The sequence below is a fragment of the Pteropus vampyrus genome, unplaced genomic scaffold (genome assembly GCF_000151845.1).
Source record: "Pteropus vampyrus isolate Shadow unplaced genomic scaffold, Pvam_2.0 Scaffold20, whole genome shotgun sequence".
NCBI lineage: Eukaryota > Metazoa > Chordata > Mammalia > Chiroptera > Pteropodidae > Pteropus > Pteropus vampyrus.
Genome location: NW_011888801.1, coordinates 5,080,489 through 5,100,918, shown reverse-complemented (window position 1 = coordinate 5,100,918; position 20,430 = coordinate 5,080,489). Strand labels below are relative to the sequence as shown.

At 41.6% G+C, this 20,430-nt stretch overlaps 2 protein-coding genes across 7 annotated transcripts in view; one reads left to right on the top strand and one right to left on the bottom strand.

Moving 5' to 3' along the window:
* Positions 1 to 2,431: 2,431 nt before the first annotated feature.
* On the bottom strand, positions 2,432 to 8,661 carry RPS24 (ribosomal protein S24). 6 transcript variants are annotated; one of them, XM_011355320.1, is made up of 7 exons: positions 8,108 to 8,140; positions 6,972 to 7,037; positions 6,669 to 6,878; positions 5,449 to 5,559; positions 5,318 to 5,320; positions 2,882 to 2,903; positions 2,432 to 2,508 (listed from the first exon to the last, which is right to left on the bottom strand). In XM_011355320.1, the coding sequence occupies exons 1-6, from the start codon at positions 8,123 to 8,125 to the stop codon at positions 2,901 to 2,903; spliced, it is 411 nt and encodes a 136-aa protein (XP_011353622.1). In that variant the 5' UTR covers positions 8,126 to 8,140; the 3' UTR covers positions 2,432 to 2,508; positions 2,882 to 2,900. The 6 variants fall into 6 exon arrangements, with proteins under 6 accessions (XP_011353622.1, XP_023383718.1, XP_011353623.1 ...); XM_023527950.1 differs by lacking the exon at positions 5,318 to 5,320 and adding an exon at positions 4,784 to 4,801; XM_011355321.1 differs by lacking the exon at positions 5,318 to 5,320.
* Positions 8,662 to 10,419: 1,758 nt separating this feature from the next.
* POLR3A (RNA polymerase III subunit A) overlaps positions 10,420 to 20,430 on the top strand; it is a 42,962-nt gene continuing 32,951 nt past the window's right edge. Inside the window, exons 1-5 of the mRNA XM_023527990.1 lie at positions 10,420 to 10,612; positions 12,937 to 13,072; positions 13,339 to 13,476; positions 14,567 to 14,738; positions 15,011 to 15,165. Coding sequence (XP_023383758.1) covers positions 10,569 to 10,612; positions 12,937 to 13,072; positions 13,339 to 13,476; positions 14,567 to 14,738; positions 15,011 to 15,165 — 645 coding nt within the window. The 5' untranslated portion in view covers positions 10,420 to 10,568. The remainder of the gene's footprint in view (positions 10,613 to 12,936; positions 13,073 to 13,338; positions 13,477 to 14,566; positions 14,739 to 15,010; positions 15,166 to 20,430) is intronic.

Here is a 20,430-nt window from a genome sequence, read left to right as displayed (position 1 = left end):
GATTAGTAAAGTCAACTTTGCATTTTTATGGAGGCCTTTCAAAGCTTGTTGACAGCAGAGTGTGGTCTGGTTACTGTCAGGTCCAAAAAAGTGCTGAATCTCCAAGAATTCAGAAGTGCAACAGCACAATTGTACACGATTCAAAGAAAGTTCCTGCAGTCCCTGCTTCCTGTCTCAGATGCTTAGCACTTCAGTTTCCAAACTCTTCTCACAGATGCTACATCATTTGAGCTTCAAAACAGCCTGGGTCAGGTCAGAACAAGTACCCTAGGGAGCCCTAATTTAAAAAGAAGTTAACCTACTCAGGGGGCCAAGTAACTTACCCAGATTCTCAGCTGGACTAGATGGAAGGAGCATACAGAAGGGACACAAGATCAGAGAACAGATAGATGAGGGTGGCAGGATAGCTGTAGGGGCAGAAGCCATGGTAGACTGGAGAACAAACACCCATTCCAAGGTTCCTCTAAACCTTACCGTCGTGGCCCAGCTATTAATTCCTGATAGAGGCTAGAAATCTGGATCTTTAGGTAAAATCTTCCCAGTATCAAATTCCTTGCCTGTCTAACCAAAGCTTATGGACAAGACTACCAGTTTGTGACTTCTGCAACATTCCAGCCCAGGCAGTTCCCGTGAAAAAATGCCAAAGAGGCTACTGGCTGAATGACTACAAACTGTCCTGAGTTCACTCCAATTTTAAAAGCCTCTACCATTTTGTGACTTTGATGCCGACCTTCACCTCCACTCAGGCCTCCAGCAGCTGTGCCCTCTATCTTCCCATCAGTCCCTAGTATCCCACTCTGAAAACCACCTCCTACTCTTCAATTTCTGCTCCACTGCTTCCACTAAGCCAGCCCCTGAACTTTGTGAACAGCTCCTGGGACCACACCCCTCCCACCCCTGCTGCCCTGTCCCACAGCCAGCCCAATAAAACCTTTCCCAGCACCTTCGGTCTTGCCCCTGCATTGCTGCTCACCAGTCCTCTGCCCCTACACTTGAGCTCAGTCACAGCAAACTGCATTCCCCTCACTGCAACAACATTTGCCACCAGGCATGAATGCCCTGTCCTCCATGCACTGCTCATTTAAACATGTCACTCACCTCAAATCCCCTACACTCCACATCCCCCATTAGTCATTTGGGTGAAAACTGAAGCTTGCAGGCCTAAATTGCCCACTCGTCCACTCACTACATACAAGTAGACCACCTGGTATTTTCTGGTCCTAGCAAGAGAGCATAGAGCAGATTTCCTAGCAAGGGAACCGAACAGGCTACAGGTCCCACAAACTCAATACGCCACATCAGCATAACCTCAAATGGTGCAACTACGCTCACCCCACCCTCAACCAGCAGATTCAGCCCCTCATGTCTATTCACATTCCTGCCCTACAGTCTGTAGTTCCTTCAGTGGAGGGTTCTAACCACCCTCTCCAAAATATCATTCCTTCCTACAAACCTGATATGCCTTCTTATTGCCATGACTCTTGCTTTTTCCTGGATCCCTTTTCTACCCAACCAGCCAGGTTTCTCTGGAGCATCTCATCCACCGCCATGATTCTTAATAGCATTTGTAAGCTTGACTCCCAGATGGACCCACCTAAAGCATAAACCAATCAACTTCAGAGAATAAAATAGCATTCAAAATCCATAAGCCATCATGTCTCGGCCTTTTGGCTAAGATCAAGTGCAAAGTCCTTATATCCATTAATACCTTTTCCCCACATCCCACTCTCTCAAGCACTCTAACTCATATTCTATACTCTCAAAAGGCACCTCAACTGACACAGTAACCCTAAAACAACTCCTCAAATCTCCAAACCCTACACAACTGACCAATAACCTACATACAGTGCAGGCCCTTAACTCCGATGCCTGAAAAGCCAACTGATAATCAGCATCTGGCTAAGAAAAAGTAGCACTACATAGCCCTCGATGTTTCATAGAAAGCATGCATAATCACATTTACCAAGCAATTACATCCAAATATTCATTACACTAGAACATTTTTCAAGTTCCCCACTCATAATAAAGCACTCACTTTTCCCAAACATAAACCTGCAATGCAAATAATTTTGACATCCTATTGAGGATAAATGAAAATGTGACCTAATTTTAATTTCTATTGAGACCAGCAAATAATCTTTTCAGTAACAAGTAGTGGGGCTCTATGAAGACCTAAAAAGAATTCCGATTTTAAGTGTCTCTTTCAGAGACTGAAACTACAGTAATGGCAAATATTAACACGAGCATCCAGACTGGTCCTATGTGCTCCCATGTTGCCCATACTCTATACCTGACATCTTTGTGCTATTAAAAAGGACCAACATCACCCTATCATACCAAGTTTGCAGTGAATGCTTAATGGAACACATGACCTTGGGCGGCAATCTAAATCTGCTAAACAGCAGACTAATTACACTCTCAAACAACCAGACACATAAAAGTTATTAGTTTATTAATCCTCTCATGAAGAATCTGATCACCAGAGTCACTGACGAATCTTTACTCCTTCTGTGAATCAAAAAAAAAAAAATTAGCAACTGCTGAACTGAACTTTAAAAATTAAAGTTCAAAGTCTTCGACAAACTCCAAAATTAATGACACTCATGCAAAACAAATATTAGTAACCAGGAATCATGTCAAGTTTAAACGATCACAACAATGTAAGCATCAATTAATAAAACAAACATCAAGTTAGGAATGAAAAATTAAATATTACTAAATTTTAAAAGCAAAACCATGTCACAAATAGCATTTAAGATGCTAAAACTCTTGAGAACATTTGTAAATCTACTTCTAAATCTATTTCACATGCTCTACATTTAAATTACTGCATCAGTAAACCAAGAAGTCTAGTGATCTAAATGAAAAGCTTGAATTATACCTGTTGTCCAATCTCCAGCTCACTGAATCAGTGGCAGGGAAGGGAGAAAGGAGGGAAGAGGGAAAAGAAACAATATTCATTAATAGTCCCTTTTCAAACTCCAAAATAAAGTGCATATAAGTGCATGCAATCAAATACCTTCATATTGATCCTTTTGTTCTTTGCAATTGTATATAGAATACTTCAACACACTGATTTTTTATTTCTCCCAATTTTAAGACTACCTTGCCTGATTACCATGGTTCTTATACAAATAAAGCGATGTAACAGCTTCACAATAAAGAGATTATGCTTCACAATAAAGAGATTATGGTAGTGCCAACTCAGGTAGCCACTGCCTACAGATGATGAAATAGGCATACCTGAGTCTTGGCCCCTCTGCTCTGCCCAGCATCACTATGCTGGGCACACTAGCACCACTGACAGACCTGTTAATCAGTCCAGGCTAAAATAAGTTAACCACAAAGAGAGAGCTCTAAATGATGGAGCAAGTCTTTTAAAACCTGTCTCAGTTCAATACGTTAAAAGCCACCATTCACAGCCAATAAAAGTAGTGTAAACTGGTATTTAAAAAGAGGCAGAATTTAGCTAAAGTAAAAATGCTTCAACAGTTCTTCAAATATAAGACTATTTATTCTCAATTTAAAATAACTTATTGCACCCAAAAGGTAGATCAAATATCTTAGCAAAACCTGAAATAAAAGTAACACTAATATGCTTAACTCCTTTTGAGACAAAAAAAAAAATACGTGTGCTCCTTTACGCATTCATTTTCCAGACAGGTTTTCAGAGCAGTGCTAATGAAATGCATCAGTGCTACTTGAAATAGGAAGTGATGGCTCAGGTCCCCCACAGGTAGCCCCTCTGCACTTGTCACCTCCTAGTATTAATACATGAAGCCCAAGAGCTAAATAAAAAAAATGTTAAATATCTTTCAGATCTAAATAAGACAAACATTGATTTTTTTTGTAACCTCTAGGACTTCTGTCAACAGGTATAAGCCTCACAAACAGGGAGTGGCTCTAAGCAGCAAGTATTTCTTCAGGTGGTTTGTCATCATTATAACCCCATGGCACTGGGAAGTCAGTGTGATTAGAATTCTGGGCAGGCCAACCAGGTTTACTGACTGGCCTGGCAGAGTCATAGATAAAGGAAGCACACAGGGGCAGTGACCACTACTATTTCAAAACCCTACTACCCTAGCCCAGATCCAACCCCCTTTACTTACACGTTACTGGTTTAGGCTGCTTAAATATGCAAAAATGTATTTAAAATGGGTAGTGGACCATTCTGACCAAATATTTGTAGGGAAAACATATTTATCAAAGGCTTTAATGCGAATGTACAATTATATTGGAAATTTTTCAATTAAAAACTATCAGGTGAAGTTGGAGATCAATAAAAAAACAATAGAATAGTAAAGGAGATAGTAAAAGGTGGCTTAGAGTGGATGATCCCAGGACAGAGGCTTTGTCAGATTTCCTGGATCAGTTTATTATCAGAGCTGCCAGAGAATCAACCAGTCTCCAAGGTCCTCAAGGGAAAGACTGCTTGTAACTGGATGAGAGGCCCTTCCCAGGACCCTTATTAACTAAAGCCATTTGCTGGGTATATAACTCTGGGACACAGCATTTCGCAAGTGTTGTTAAAAGGTGCCTACTTAGTAGGGAGGGTATCCACCTTTCTCCACTGGGTCACTTCATAATGTAACATGCATTTTTGAGCTTCCAAAGTGTGATTAAAAGTTTCTCTCTTTTGTTCATAATATACTACTTTAATACATAGCAGTGGTGTTATACTAGACCATACTATAGAATTGTCGTTCAAATGCCAACATGCAAAGCATCAAAGCAAACTCAGTGAAGGTGATGCATCCCCACATCGTGCTCACAATCTCAGTACCTGCTAGATACTTCATTTCTGATGAACAAGAAATCCAAGAAAGTAGAGGGAAAAGGCAAAAAAAAAAAATTCATAGAACACTTGATTATTTGTTAATTTAACAAACCAACACCTTAATTCCATTCAATTATTTGCAATTAGATAGGCAAAGCTGGTAAAAAGCTGCTTATCATTAAAATCATTTAAGTCTTGGCTAACTGGAGAGGAAAGCAATCTAGATTTCATATCAGCTGCCTCTCCAGCATGCCAAGAAAACATGGGCCACACTGATTCTACTGCTTCTTAAACCAGTTGTCCACTTTAAAGTAAGTTATGTCTCAGGGAACTAGATCTGCTCCCCCTTTAACTCCATGCCAATTAGCAGTAAAATGAAAACTATTCCTGATAGAGCTTGCAAGGCACCCCCACCAGGATCACTGAACCGATGTGGCCCGTGTTGTGCTAATCTGTGAGCTGTGGCAAAGCTACTGTGGGAGAAGCTACTCTACTGAGATGTTAAGATACTATATTACGTGGTTTCTCAAAACACGTTACCTTCTGTAATCCAGAAGAAGTGGGGAAAAAAGAAACATTAAGAAAGGTTATTAAAAAAAAATAAAACTCCTACTTTCTAAAAACTAAAGACCTGCAGTTTACATTTCTGTATTTTCCTTGATAAACTGTACCTTTTTGCCAGCACCAACATTGGCCTTTGCAGTCCCTCTAACTTTCTTCATTCTGTTCTTGCGTTCCTTTCGCTGTTTTCTTGAGGTCTTTTTCTTCTCATAAAGGCCATGCTAAAGGAGAAAGAAATATATAGAGAGGTGACTTGCAAACATCAACTTATCATCACCCACTAATCTGGCAAGGAAATGAACCAGGCTGGAGCTCAAGAAATGCAGCTTCTCAAATCAAAACTTTTTAAGTACACTTAATAATGCTTGCTTAATACAGAAAGGATCATTAAATTAAGAAACTAATAATGCAGAAAGGATCATTAAATTAAGAAACTATGTATAGAACAACAGCACAGGTGAATGGTAAGATTAGAGAACTACTACTGTCCAGCCTTGATCCCCATTTTGGCTTCCCTTCAGGGTCTCTTCCATTTCATCTCAATCACTCCCAGCTGACAGAAAAGCCTTTACCAAGAGCTCTTTCCCCCAACCCCATTGGAGACTGTTATAATCTACTCATTCTCACTGTCTACTTTTGCACTTGCTAATATTCCTGTTGCCTAGAGGACTGCTTCCAAATCTTTACAAGGATCTCAGCTACAATGTCTCTTCCTCAGCAAGGCCTCCCAGACTACTCAATTTAAAGAGTGCAGCATCTACCACATCACCAAGATTTCAGTCACAGCTCTTTTATAAAAAGATTTACCTAATAGCAGAAAGAAGGGGTTAAAAGGAAACAAACATAAGTACTTCAAAGTTACAATCCATTTGCTAGTTTACTACCTAGATTGTAAGCTAGCAAACTTGTCGAGTCCACTGCTGTAGTTCATTCTAGTGCCTAGAACTCAGGAAGTATCAAAAAACTTTCATGGTTGCTGGCTACCTTTGAGAGTTAAGTCCAAACTCAAACCTTTAGTAATAAGAATCTCACTTTATTTGGTGCCAACCTACGATTCTAAACTCATCCCTACTTCCAGCTCCTATCTCCACACACACTTTATCTGCCCTTCTAAACCCAGCTCAGATGCCACCTCCTCAAATGCTACAGACCCCACCTCTGAACTCCCATACTCTACCTGAGCCTTTATCAAAGAACCTTTTCTCTTTAAGAGTTCTTTAGGTCTATATGCTGTCCCTCCCCAGACTGCTTGCTCTAGCGCATTCCACTGCACCTACAATACAATGTTATTGAAAACGCTTTAGCAACTGATGAAAATGAGGATACCTACTCTTGCAAGTCTATGTTTGGGTTCATTTTTCTTTGCATAGTCCAAGGAATCATAAATCATGCCAAAGCCGGTTGTCTTGCCACCACCAAAATGGGTTCGGAATCCAAATACAAAAATGACATCTGGTGTGGTCTTGTACATTTTGGCTAGTTTTTCCCGAATTTCTGTCTTAGGTACTGTTGCCTTTCCAGGATGAAGAACATCGATGACCTAAAAAGAAGTATCAAGTTTAGTATTTATTAAAATGAAACATCTTTAAAAGCAAAGAACAATTAATCAAACCTGGATGTACTCCTGTCTTACCATTTGTTTCCGTTGAAGTAGCCTATTGGTCATGAACTTCCTGGTCCGAATAGTTACTGTGTCATTCTGAAAATATAACACACAAGTTAATAAAACTACTCAACTTTTTCTTCGCCTTGCTGTGATTTTCCAAGATCTAGAACTGCACTGCCCAAATTAGTAGCCACTAACCATGTAAATAATTAAATAACATTTGAAATGCCAATTCTTAAGCTCCAGGAAGAGCCACATTTCAAATGTTCAAGAATCACATGGACTAGTAGCAAGAAAGCTTCAATAAAAAGAAAAAAGGCACAAAGTCCCATCTCCTCCTCACCCACAAGACACATCTCACACAAACTCAGTCCCAAGAAAATGCACTCAACAGCTTTGTGTAAAGCTTACTTCACTGTTATAGGAAAAACTCTGGACCATTGTTTCTCAACCTCTCAGCACTGCTTACCTCTTGGTCCAGAAAACTGTGTTATGGGAACTGTCCTAAGCATTTTAAGTAGGCCGTTTAGTAGAAACCTTGGCTTCTAACTACTAGCTGCTGGTAGTACCCCCACAACCCAGTTTTAACCAAAAATGTCATTAGGCTTTACCAACTGTCCCCTTTGAGGCAAAAATCACCCCCCATAAGAACCACTTCTCTGGAGCAAAATTGAGACTCACATGTCACTGCACTGTGTTTACAGCACCCTGCACAAATTTGACACAAACGTTGCACTAACTGCATGTGAACTACCCTTCTTGAATGTCCAACTCTACAGCCCATAAAACAGTATTCCTTCTGAATGGCCCAATAGCTCTCTCTCACACATTACTAAGTAATGTGAGCAATTTACCATGTTTACACTGACGAAAAAAGAAAAATTTCATCAAAAAGATGGAGAAGGGGAGGCTTTCATGGCATGGCAACGAATGGTTGCTAGATTTCAATTTGTTCGAAAAACCACACTAAGTCTACTTCAACAGTACTAAATTCTTTTAAGAAAAAGGATTAAAAAAAAAAACGGCTCGCAAATGGAGGAAAATTAAAAGCTAGTGAACCTTTCGAATGACGGAGCCAACTAGTTACAAGGCAAGTCTCTTTCAGGGCCTCAGTTTCCCCACTGTCAAACAAGATTCAGTCAGCTGACAACATTCTAGCTTACACGTGAGAATGGTTTCATTTACTGCAACTCGCCCGGGCGCTGCTGGCACCCTCTTCACCTCTTGGGCTGCCATCACCTGCAAACCACCTATCCCAAGTTGCGACTGCAACTGCGATATGTTTCACCCCACTCCACCCCAACCACTAGGCTTCACGAAGCCAACAAACACAGCAACCGCTCCCTCTGTCCCCAGGCCTTCGACTCTGAAACCCGGCGTGTCCGGATCAGCAGCGCAGTCTGGACGCCCAGCCAGCGGCTCCGGGAGCCTCGGAAACCGGCCTCTGTCAGACACGGCCAGAGATGAGCAACCAGGTTTCGTGCATCTATACCACAGACGGCAAGACCGGAGGACGAAGGATGGCTCGGATATGCAGCAGATGACTGCACCGGTCCGTGGAAACTCACCATGATGGCAGAAGGCCTTCAAGCAGCCAAGGAGGAAAAGAGAGCCACTCTTCGCCGGCCAATCATATCAATGCGTACGGAAGGACCCCGGGCGGTGCCGGCGTGGGGGCGTGGCCGCACTGCGAGGTCGACCACGCAAATGCCGGATTGAAAGTGCCTAAGGCCCCGCCTCATCGATCTTTGGCTACACCCGGGCTGGCCAATCCGGAGGCGGAACAGCTCGGGCCGACTAGATTTACGCAAGCACGTGTTCAATTTCAGTTCAATTTGTTACGTATCTGACTTGTGCATACTTAAAATTCCGATAAACCGAATTATGGTTTAAATTATCTCCCTCCGAGTTAGAGGTCCGTAAAGCTGGAAGGTTCCTTAGAAGGCCCTATTGATCGGTCTCCTCATTTTACAGCTAAAGAAGCTGCAGAAACCCTGACTCGAAACCTTTATTTCAAGTACACAAAACTGACCATTTTGATTTATTGCTAAGTATGATTTTTCTGATATTCTTTGTTGATTTTCTGATTAAAAATAAAAAACTTTTAAATTTATCTTTAATTCTTAATCCTTACCAAAAAAAAAAAAAATGAGCTTTTTATAAGCACTTGCTTTATCCAGAAATTAGGTTATTCAAGGTGAAACATATATGTAAAGATAAAAAACATAATAAGAGTGCTTGTTCTAAGAAAGTCGTTAGGAAAGAACTCCCCAAAAGTTAGTGTGGACCATGGTGCAGGCTTTGAGGGCAGCTTTCATATATTCTTCAGAATAAGTGAATATTCATTGAATGATTGCTATGTGCCTGTTACATTCTAATTACATTTACCTTTATTATGCTATTTAACATTCCCACCAATAGGGTACCTATTACTTACCCCTTTTATAGATGGGGAAATATGACACAATGAGATTAAATAACTTTACCAAGGTCACAACTTTTCAGTGGTCGTACCTAGACTTCCATGGAGGCACTGTGAGTCCAGAGCCTTTAACCGTTTAACCTGTAGTCACTCATCAAATCTTGTTAGTATAGTATTGTCAACATTACTTCAAAATATATTAAGTGGTTAACTGCTGAAATAGGTCAGGAAAATCTGATTTGCTTTGCTCTTTGTGACGTTATGGTTTTACTAGTGGGGATCCATGGAGTCTAAAAATGAGATTGCATTCCTTCTTAAAATGCAAAGACCTTGAAACACTCTGTTGGGTTCTGTTTAGAATTTCTCACAAACAGTAAAGAAATTTCAGGTTTCTGTAGCACTGAGTCCTATGGTGGTGTGATTTCCTTGCTAGTCTCAAACACTAAGATGTCACACTAGGATCACCTCCCGTAGATTGTCGCAGACAGTAGGTGAGCAATTTATTTCAACACGTGAATGATCTCTTCCTATTCTCCCCTCATTCTGTTCCCCTAGTTCACCACTAGAGCTCACTTTTCACTCTAAACTGACAATTCAGCGTCTGTTTTTGTAATCAAAATATGAATTTAATTTTTTTTTTCAAAATACTTTGTGAACTGGAAGAGCATGTAGTGTTTTCTGCCCTGTTTATTTCTTTTGTTGGTTGTCCAGATGGTGCCTTCTGTTCCTTGGGCGGGTTCATTTTAGCCTCCACCTTTTCTTAACACAATTGGAGGCTCTTAATTAAGATGGTATAAATGTTGATAAGAACGATTTTCCGCTTTATGCAATTTTTGGCTCTCTGGTTGTCTAAAACTCCTAGGCAATGTTTTGTAGTTGCTCTACAGGTGACATGACCTGGAGATACGGAACAGAAAGGAGATTTTGAAAATACGCGCAGGACTCGTTGCAGTTTGAAGGGGGTGCCGCTGGAAGGCGGTGCAGGGAGAACGCAAAAAGCTGAGCGCTGGAAGCCTCTCTTAACAGACGCGCCGGCGAGTAGCGGAAGAGGAAGCGACCACGTGAGGCGCTTTACGGTGGCCGAAAGGATCCCGCCGATGTGTTAGTAACCACTCCAGAAGTTACACTTGGAGGTGCGGGAAGGATTGTTTCTCTACCCCACTCCCCCGAGTCTCGAGGAGGGTACTGCGGCAGCTGTCACCATGGTGAAGGAGCAGTTCCGGGAGACGGATGTGGCCAAAAAAATGTAAGATGAACAAGAATGGCCAAAGGGCGGAGAAATTAAGGGCAGAGGGGTCCGAGGTCAGGGGTCCTGGTTCTCGAAGGGTCAGAGACGAGGGTCAATTAAAAGGGGCAGGCCAGGGATAAGTGAAGGGTATGTGCAAAGGTCAGAATTATCAGGGTAGGTCAAAGAATATTAATCAGGCAGAGGGCATTTCAGCACCTAGGGGACTGAAGGCCATGGTGGTCCCTGGGCTTGGACGGAGAAGGCGGGATGTGGCGTGAGCCTTGGCGATGCGTACACCCTGGGCCGAAGCTCGAGTTCTCTCAGGGTCAAACGATTATCCTTTTCTTGCCGCGAATCTTTTGCCACTGCAGCGTGGGGAGCAGTCTGGGGGGCAGGGACTTTCTAATTATGGTTATGCTACAAAGCACATGACAAGGAGGCAATATTGCTGACCAAAAGGATAGAGTGGCCAACTAGATAGCTGGTTCACTGGCACATGGTGGATAGCAGTCTTAGAAGTGAGGCTGCTGTTCTGGGCCTTCTCTTTCAGAGCTTATTTATTAGGTCATGGCCTCTCCTCAGATCTCCCAGTAGAAAAATGAATTGACTCGTTCTTGCAGGAGACATTTCTGAAGAAGGTACTGTGTGCTAGGCCCAGTAACCTTAAAAGTACAACAGAAGAATAAGATCTTACTGCCTAGTCTGTTTGGAGAAGGTAGGTCAACTGTTGGGTATGACAAGTGCAAGGACAAGGATAGGCATAGGGGCTTCTGAGAGCACCGAATGGGAAAGGGGTTCAGGCAGAAGAAAGCAGACCAAACAGCCTTCCTCAAGGAGCATGTTAGAGGGAGATAGGGTAGGTGATAAGAAGGAAACAGGAGATTTGAACTTGTGTTCCAGAGTCATCTTGCAGGCAATGACAAAGGATTTTAATTAAGCAAGTGAGTGTCTTGATAACACTTCTTCTGAAAGATCTCTTGATTCTCTGAGGAACAGAACAAGAGAGTACTCTTGGAGGCCACTGCAGGGATCCAGGCAGGGGATAATAATGTCATGCACTAGAGTGGTAGAGTCATTGGAGAGAAGTGGGTATCAGGTGTTTAGAGTATAAAATTGGTAGGGATTAGGTAAGGGAGAATTGAGTTTGACACACAGAATTTCTTGTTTGAGCAGCTGTGTGAATGGATGCCATTCACTGGAATGGTTAACGTGTGTCTTACCTGGATGAATTCTCCCAGGTGGTCTCCTCATATTCACGTTGGACTCTCACACTCACTCCAATCCCCTGCCTGTATTCAGATGTAATCTGTTCTCACAAAGTAACCCAAGTAACTCTGTTAAGATGCAGGATAGATCCTTCACACTTCAGCTTAAAATCTTTTAGCAGCTTTACGTTGCACAGCATTTAAATTTCCTACCAAAGTTCTCAAGCCCTTTGTGACCTGGCCCCTGCACACCTCACTGATTTCGTCTTGTACTGTTAACTTTCTGTGCTCTAGTATACTGGTTTTATTTGGTTCCTTGAAAATGCCAAGCTTGTGCTGGCCCTAGGACCCTTGCCCTAGTTATGCTCTACTTCAAATGGTCACTCAGGATGGTGCGTGGCATATATATAGTAAACCCCCAAACTGGTGGGAAAAATCAATGAAGAAGCAGATGCAGGAGAAAGCATTGGGTTCTGTTTTAGATATGTTGAGTTTGAGGTACCTGTGGGATATCCAAGTGTAGTTGTCCAGAAGAGATGTCTATGTAATCTCCAGCTGAGTAGAAGTTGCTATCCTATAGATAGGGATTAGACAGATATCAACATATACTTGAGTAACACAATTACTCAGGAGGAATATGTGGCATGAAAAGAAAATAGGATGAGGATTATAACCCTACATAGGGAGAGATGCTAACATTTTTTGGGATGGCAATTGAAGAAGAGTTCACAAAGACTACTTAAGAAGGAACAGCCAGAGTGAGGAAGAAAACTCAAAGAGTGTATGGTGTCACCAAAGTGATGAGAAGAAGATATTCCAGGATAAACATTTCAGGGGGAGTTCACTGCCAATACTACAGAGAGGTAAATGAGACTATATTGGATTTAGTAGCAAGCAGGTGGACTTGGTGACCTTGGGGAGCACTATTTTATTTGATAGTGAGAATAGAAATGATTCCATCAGGAGGAAGGGATGCTTACCAAGGAAAAATGGGAGAAGTGTGAATATATTTAGTAACGAGGGAGCAAAGCCTGTAGAGAGCTGGAAGGACATAGTTGATTATGGCGGGACATGTGTAATCACCATTTTTGGTAAGTGGTTTTGATGTAATTGTTCTCCTGTTTCTTTCCATTCCAGAAGCCACATCTGTTTTGGAATGAAGTCGCCCGAGGAGATGCGTCAGCAGGCACATATCCAGGTTGTGAGTAAGAACCTGTACAGCCAGGACAACAACCATGCCCCCTTGCTGTATGGGGTGCTTGATCATAGGATGGTAAGGCCTTGCCCCTTCCTAGCTCCATGTGTTTTGATTTGCCGATGAAATCAATGGTTTATCAGATTGGTAGAAGCAAGGGTTCCTTTCCATCTCCCCTATTCCCCTGCATATCTCCGGGACTCCCACTTTTGGTCAGTCGAATGTGAAAACACTTTAGCTTCCGAGGTGATTCTGATTCTGAGTCATCTGTCCACCTGTGAGGACTGGTTTCATTTTCCTGTCCAGTGGTCTCCATCGATTATTGGGTGTGCTTTTTCCCAAAGGGTACAAGTGAGAAGGATCGTCCTTGTGAAACCTGTGGAAAAAACTTGGCTGACTGTCTGGGCCACTATGGATACATTGACTTGGAACTGCCGTGTTTTCATGTGGGATACTTCAGAGCAGTTATAGGCATTTTACAGGTAAACATTTTTGTGTTCATTTCCCAGGCATGAACTTGGGAGTTTTCGAACAGGGGCATTGGCATGAGCTTAGGAATTGTAAGTGATGGGGGATACATCTAGGGAAAAATTTTATACTAAACACATAATACTTCATCTTGCAATAAATTAATTGCTTAAAGGTTCTTTATTCCTTGATTTTTCTTGAGTAGGTAATAGACGTACATTGTAAAAAATAATTCAAGCAATACATAACAGCACAAAGAAAAAAATAAAAGCTAATAAAAATTCTCCCATCCATCTTGGACTGTGGCTAGAATTTGGTGAACATGGGCTGCCTCTTTGTGCATATCTTTATGTAGATCTGTGCATGTGGTCACTTTGATGTAGGACAGGGCAAATTCCCCTGTGTGGAGGGGCAACTCAAGCCCCACACTGAGAGAGAAGAGGGTTCTTTGCAGAGTATAAGAAAGAATTCAGATACACACCCAAGTTAGAGTCAAAAGGAAGATTTATTAGAAGGGGAAAAGCAGAGACAAGAAAAAGCAAGACAAAAAGCCTAGACAAGGAGATAAAAGTTTCTAGTGGGGAAATCCAGTTTATATATCAGTTTTTAGTTCCTTTGAGTTACAGTTTAAAGTCTTTGTTTACCCATTTTACTTTGATAATGGATATACAGTGAGGAAGGATAAGAGTATGTAGCATGAAAAAGTAGCTTGTAAGGCCAGCTGGCAGTTCCCAGCCTTTAATCTGTAGGTTCCCTATGGTTTTAGCCATAGGGAATGAATGATTTTATTTTGTGTAGGCTGCCACTTAAAGACTCTGTTTTTCTTGTTTTCCTGTCACAGTGTGGGGAAATGGATTGTTAGCAATCCCAGCAGAAACTTTCCTTTTTTTCTTCAGGTTTCCTTGTGATCTGGCTGCAAGGCTGATCAGTATATTGCAGTCTCAGTGTATAGTTTGATTTAACATTTTAGTTCTCTTGCCTCCTCCCTACATTAACTCAGTTCTGAGTTTCCTGGACAAGGGGTAGAGGTGGCATTTTAAAAAGAAAAGAAAAGATTTTTTTCATTCTCTTATTCTATTATCTATTTTGTTTAATGTTTAAAAGATGATCTGCAAAACCTGCTGCCACATCATGCTGTCCCAGGAGGAGAAGAAGCAGTTTCTGGATTATCTAAAGAGGCCTGGCCTGACCTACCTCCAGAAGCGAGGACTGAAGAAGAAAATTTCTGATAAGTGCCGAAAGAAAAACATCTGCCATCACTGTGGCGCTTTTAATGGTGAGTGGAGTGTATGAAAGGCTTAGTGCTATCCCTTTTCATTCTCTCTTTTCTGCTTAGCTTATTAGTTTTACAGAATGTTTCAAGAGTCAACTTTTTTCTTGCAAATTTAGGCATTAGAGCCTAGCAACTGATGCAGTGTTAGGAATTTCACCTCTTATCCCTCATTGCTGTAGCGGTTTCAGTAATTTCATTAACCAGACTGCAACCTCAGACCAGCTTTACCAAGAACCTAATTTTTTTAACCTTGACAAATAAATTAACTCTTATAGGTACTGTAAAGAAATGTGGATTACTGAAGATAATTCATGAGAAATACAAAACCAACAAAAAAGTGGTGGATCCTATGGTATCAAATTTCCTTCAGTCTTTTGAGACTGCCATTGAGCATAACAAAGAAGTAGAGCCCCTGCTGGGAAGGGCACAGGTGAGTCTGATATGCATGCATGCCCTCTCCTGCCCCGCCCTACACACCCCCAGGTCTAACACACACACTCTGTTCCTGCCCTTTCTGATATACACACCTTCCATAAGAAGTCCATTTAAGTTAGATCTCCAGGAATATTTCATGTGACAAGTATTTAGCACTGAGTTTAATATGGACTGGCCTTGTAACAGATTTTTAATCGTACAGGTAATGTGTTAACATTTCTATTGTAAAAGATTGTAAAATTATAGCTGTGTAGAATATAAACTGAAAGACCATTTCTCCCTTGGATAACGAGACAGAAGAAATTGTAGGCAATTCCCATTACTTTCATTGGCACAAACTTAACCAATAGAATTTTATGAAGTTGCTTGTATTGCCTTATTCTGAATTTGATTTGTACTTAATTCTCATAGTACTGTCTAGAACCAATAATATTTGAAACTAACAAATTAGTTAAGTGGCTACTGAGTACCAAACTCTATGAGACCTATGGGGAAGCATCAGGAGCTGCAAGACCATCTGCTCACAAGGATCCACGGTTTAGATATCAGTAGCCATTAACCTGTAACTCATAAGGCAGAGTGCTGGCACACGAATGGCAAAGACAGTTCAGTGGGAAATCAAGAGGAAGGTGTCACTTTGGATTTGGTTAGGGAAGCCTGCAAAGGTGTGATTTGATCTGGGCCTTAAACATGGGTAGAGTTTAAAGAGTCAAGGGCAGCAAGCTTGGCAAGTTCAGGTGACAGTGCCTAGGCTCATTCTGAAGCTTAGGCTTTGTTTGAAAGACCAAAGAGTGCTAATAAAAGCACCTTGCATTTGGTGACTGCTATTACACATATGCACTGTTTCAAGTTCTTAACATGGATTGCCTCACGTTTAGTCCTCATAACATCCCTAGAGACAGCATTGCCTAAGATGATGGAACAGGAATTCTAGCCACCACAACTGACGTGCAGGCCTATGCTGTAGAAAAGACAAACAACTGAGACCACACTGTAGAGGGCAGCCTGCTCTGGGCAGTGTGGAGCTGTTGAAGGTTTTGAGCAGGAAAGGGACATGATGAATAATAAATGGTGAAATTCTGGAAAAGCCTGACTGCCCACTGCAAGACACCATTACAGAAGTGAAGAGGCAGGCCATGGAGTGCAGGGGAGAAAAAAGTCAAATCTGACAAAGGACTGTCATATTCAGAATGTGGGAAGCAGTTTTTACAAATTAGTAAAAAGAAAAAACCCAAGTTTTAAAAGTGGGAGCTAGACTTGAATTGGCACTTCACAAATGGTCAATAAGTAAATGAAAAATTGCTCATTGTTATTAGTCAACAGGAAAATGCTAATTGATCCTCCCTCTCCCCCACTCCCTGTCCAGCAGAAAAATTAAAATGTAAAAAAACTGAAAACCAAATGCTGGCAAAGATTTGGAGCAACCGGTGCTCATATATTGATGGTAACAATATAAACTATCACACCGCTCTGAACAACAGTTTGGCAATTTTTTATAAAATTAAACCTACACTTACTATGTGATCTAACAGTTTTACTCTTAGGTATATACTCAAGAGGAGTAGGTGCATAAAATATTTGTATAAGAATGTTCATTGCATATTTATTAATAAAACCAAAATTGAAAACAGCCCAGATACTTGTCAGCAGAAGAGTAAACGATGGTCATAGATCCACACGATGGAAGACTACCCTGCAATGAAAGAAATGAACTGACACACACAGCCTGGCTGACTCTGAGAATCCTGCTGAGAGAAAGTAGCTTTATACAAAAGGGTACAAAGCATATGATTCCACTGAGATCAAGTCCAAGAACAGGCTGGACTGATCTGTTGTAATAGACAGCACTATAGCCATTACCCCTGGGCTGAGAGCTTGATACTGACTGGAAGAGAGGCATCAGGGTACTTTTTGGGGAGATGGAAATACTCTCTATCTTGATCTAAATGGTGTATACGTGTAAAAATTTATCAAACTCTTTAAGATGTGTACAATTTACTATTTATAAATTATGCTTTGATTAGGAGGGGGAAAAAGGATAGGGATAACAGACCCTGAACCTGGGTAATGATAGTGGAGCCAGAGGCCAGAGTCTTTGTATACAGTAAGAATAGATAAGAACTGATGACCAACACTGTGGAGTTGTACATGAGAGGGAGTAACCAGAGGCGAGCAAGTGCTCGTGCATGGGCATCAGGAAAATAATAGTTCCTTGTCCTACAGTGTGAAAGTGGGGCACACTCCAGGCTGGTGACCATGTAGAAAGCTATCAAAAGCCTGGCAAGCAGTCTTGGTCAGTGAGCATGACCAAGCACCCAGGCTTTCTTGGGTGCAGCTTACTTGCAGTCTCCCTTGCACTCATTCTGCTGCTCTCAAATCAGCCTCCTTGACATCCCACCAGCACTTTGCCCTACTGGCTCTCTGCCTGGAACCTGCAACCACTGTCCTTGCTTGACAAGGACTACTCTGACACTCTTCACAGTAGCTAGCAGTGATTCTCCTCTAGGCCCCGAGAAGCATCTTGTTTGGGAAAGTCTCCTAGATGACCTGGCCCAGGAGGTAACCCCCTTCCATTTAAGAGTCACTTGTCTAGCACATCAAGCTGGGCTCTCAGGCATGCCCCCACTGCCACCACACCCCACCCCACTTTACCTAGGTTGACACCGTAGAGGTGGTTTAGGGTAGTGGTTAAGAGCTTTGGCTTTGGGGTCAGACAGACCTGAGATTAGAGCCCTGCTCTACCACTTGTTCTGTGACCTTAGACATGTGATCCAACCTGAAACTCAATTTGCTGAACTAAAACAGGGATTACAGGAGTGTCTGTTTTAGGGCTTTTTGTGAAGATTAAGAGATGAATTCCAGATCCAGTGCTTACCACAGTACCTGGCACATAGCAAGTGCTTAGAGCATATTGCCCAATTGCAGTAGTAATCATCACTGCTACTGACATTCCTATAAAAAGAATCATGATAAATATAGATGAGATTTCCTCCTACCTTTGCTGTGTTCTCAGACTCATAGTGTCCCTTCAGCATTCTCTCCAGTCTGGACCCCCTTTGAGATCTCAGCCTTTCCCTCAACCATATGTATGTTTTCTGTGCTCCATATAACATTTGTGCTCTGTCTTGTACTTTTTGCTGGTTTCTTCTACTTAAGCTTGGTCCATAATAATATCCATTTTTCTGAGGTCCTCTTTGGTGCCCGTCATAGTGCTTAAAGCAGTGGCAGGTCTTCCAAGATCATCAGCTCATCCTGGTTCATTTAATTTTCAGGAATGTAGAACCCTTTATGGGTAGCATAGTATGATTGAGTTGGAAGAGATCCAAGAGCAGAGGTTCTTGACCTTTTCTGGGTCACAGACCCATTTAGGAATTAGACAGAACTTCTGGACTCTATCACTAGAAGACGAATGTATATCTACTCTCAATTTTAATACAAATCCAGAGGTGGCAGACCTGCACACAAGAGTCCCTCCATAGAGGACATCAGTCCTGTCTTCCTACCAGGTAGAGATGCCTTCCTATCCCTGGGAGACTGAGTGACAGGCTGCCCTGGCTGACATCCTTCCAGCCACATTCCCTTACTACCACTCAAAGCAGCCCACCTTCCATTGCTACAGAGCTAGCCATTAGGATGTTCAGCCCTATACAAAACTGATCCCTTTTCTACTATCTCACCATTGGTCCCTAATTTTTGTTTCCTAGTTCATAAGAGAATAAGTCAGCAGCCTCCTCCAGGTGCCTCTTGGGAGGCAGTTGTTATATCGCTCTTGGAGTAGCTGCTCTTGCTAAGAAATGGTTTCTAGACTCTTACCAGTCCTGTCCTTTTGGAGGCCTTCAGTTCCATGATGTTCTCGTCTAGTACTGACTGGTACTGCAGATGATGTCTGGCTTCATCCTCTTCCTAGAATTCTATGAACAGTTTTAGATTTTCTCCCTGACTGCTTCAGGAGATAGTCGAGGTGCCCATTGGTGGGAAACAGGGAAACCGAAAAAGGGAATTCTTCTCTGGGCAAGGACACAGACTAGAAAACCTTCCTTCTCCTCAAATTCACTGCCATCTCTAGGACAACTACAGAAACTTTGTCTTGTGACGGTGTTCTGACAGCAGTAGCTGTTCAGACATTTCTCTTTTTTACCAATAATTTTTTATTAGTTTCAGGTATACAGTACATTTGGTTAGACATTTATATAGTTTATAGAACAATCCCCCAATTGCTCCTTCTCTCCTCTGTTTTCTACCTTGCCATTACATTAATGCTAACTGCATTCCCTATGCTGTGCTCCCCATCCCTGTAACCGTCTATCAACTACTGGTTTGTACTTCTTTAACTCTTCACCCCATTCTCCCAGCCCCCCAATCCCCAATTCCCTCTGTCACCAAATTGTCCTCTATATTCGTGAATCAGTTTTTGATTAGTTTATTCTTTTTGTTCCTTAGATTCCGCGTATAAGTGAAATCATATGGTATTTATCTTTCTGACTCATTTCACTCAGCATAATAACCTCTAGGTCCATCCATGTCATTGCAAATGGTAGGATTTCATTTTTTTTTAATTTAATTTTATTTTTTTAATTGAAGAAATGATTTAAATTTCCTTACCCCTTCCCCGCTACCCTCTGGTAACCACTAGTCTATCGTCCATGTCCATGAGTCTCTGTTTATTTGTCCTGTTCATTTGTTGCTTTTAGGTTTATATTCCATATGTAAGCAAAATCATGTGCTTTTCAACTTTTTCTGTCTGGCTTCGCTTAGCATGATTATCTCAAGGTCCATTCATGTTGTCGCAAATGGCAGCAAATGGTATCTCTTCTTATGGCTGAGTAATATTCTGTTGTATATATGTACCGTAGCTTCTTTATCCAATCATCTGTTGATGGGCATTTAGGTTGTTTCCATATCTTGGCTATAGTAAATCGCACTGCCATGAATATTGGGGTGCATAGAGCTTTACGAATTATTGTTTGGTTTTCTTTGGATAAATACTCAGAAGTGCAATTGCTGGGTCAAAAATTACATCCATTTTTAATTTTTTGAGAAACCTCCAGACTATTTTCCATAGCAGTTGTACCAATTTTCAATCCCACCAACAATGTATGAGGGTTCCCTTTTGTCCACATTCTGACCAACACTTATTTTTGATTTATTGATGATAGCCATTCTGACAGATGTCAGGTGATATCTCATTGTGGTTTTACTTTACATTTCTCTGATGAATAGTGATCTTGAGCATCTTTTAATATGTGTATTGGCCATGTGT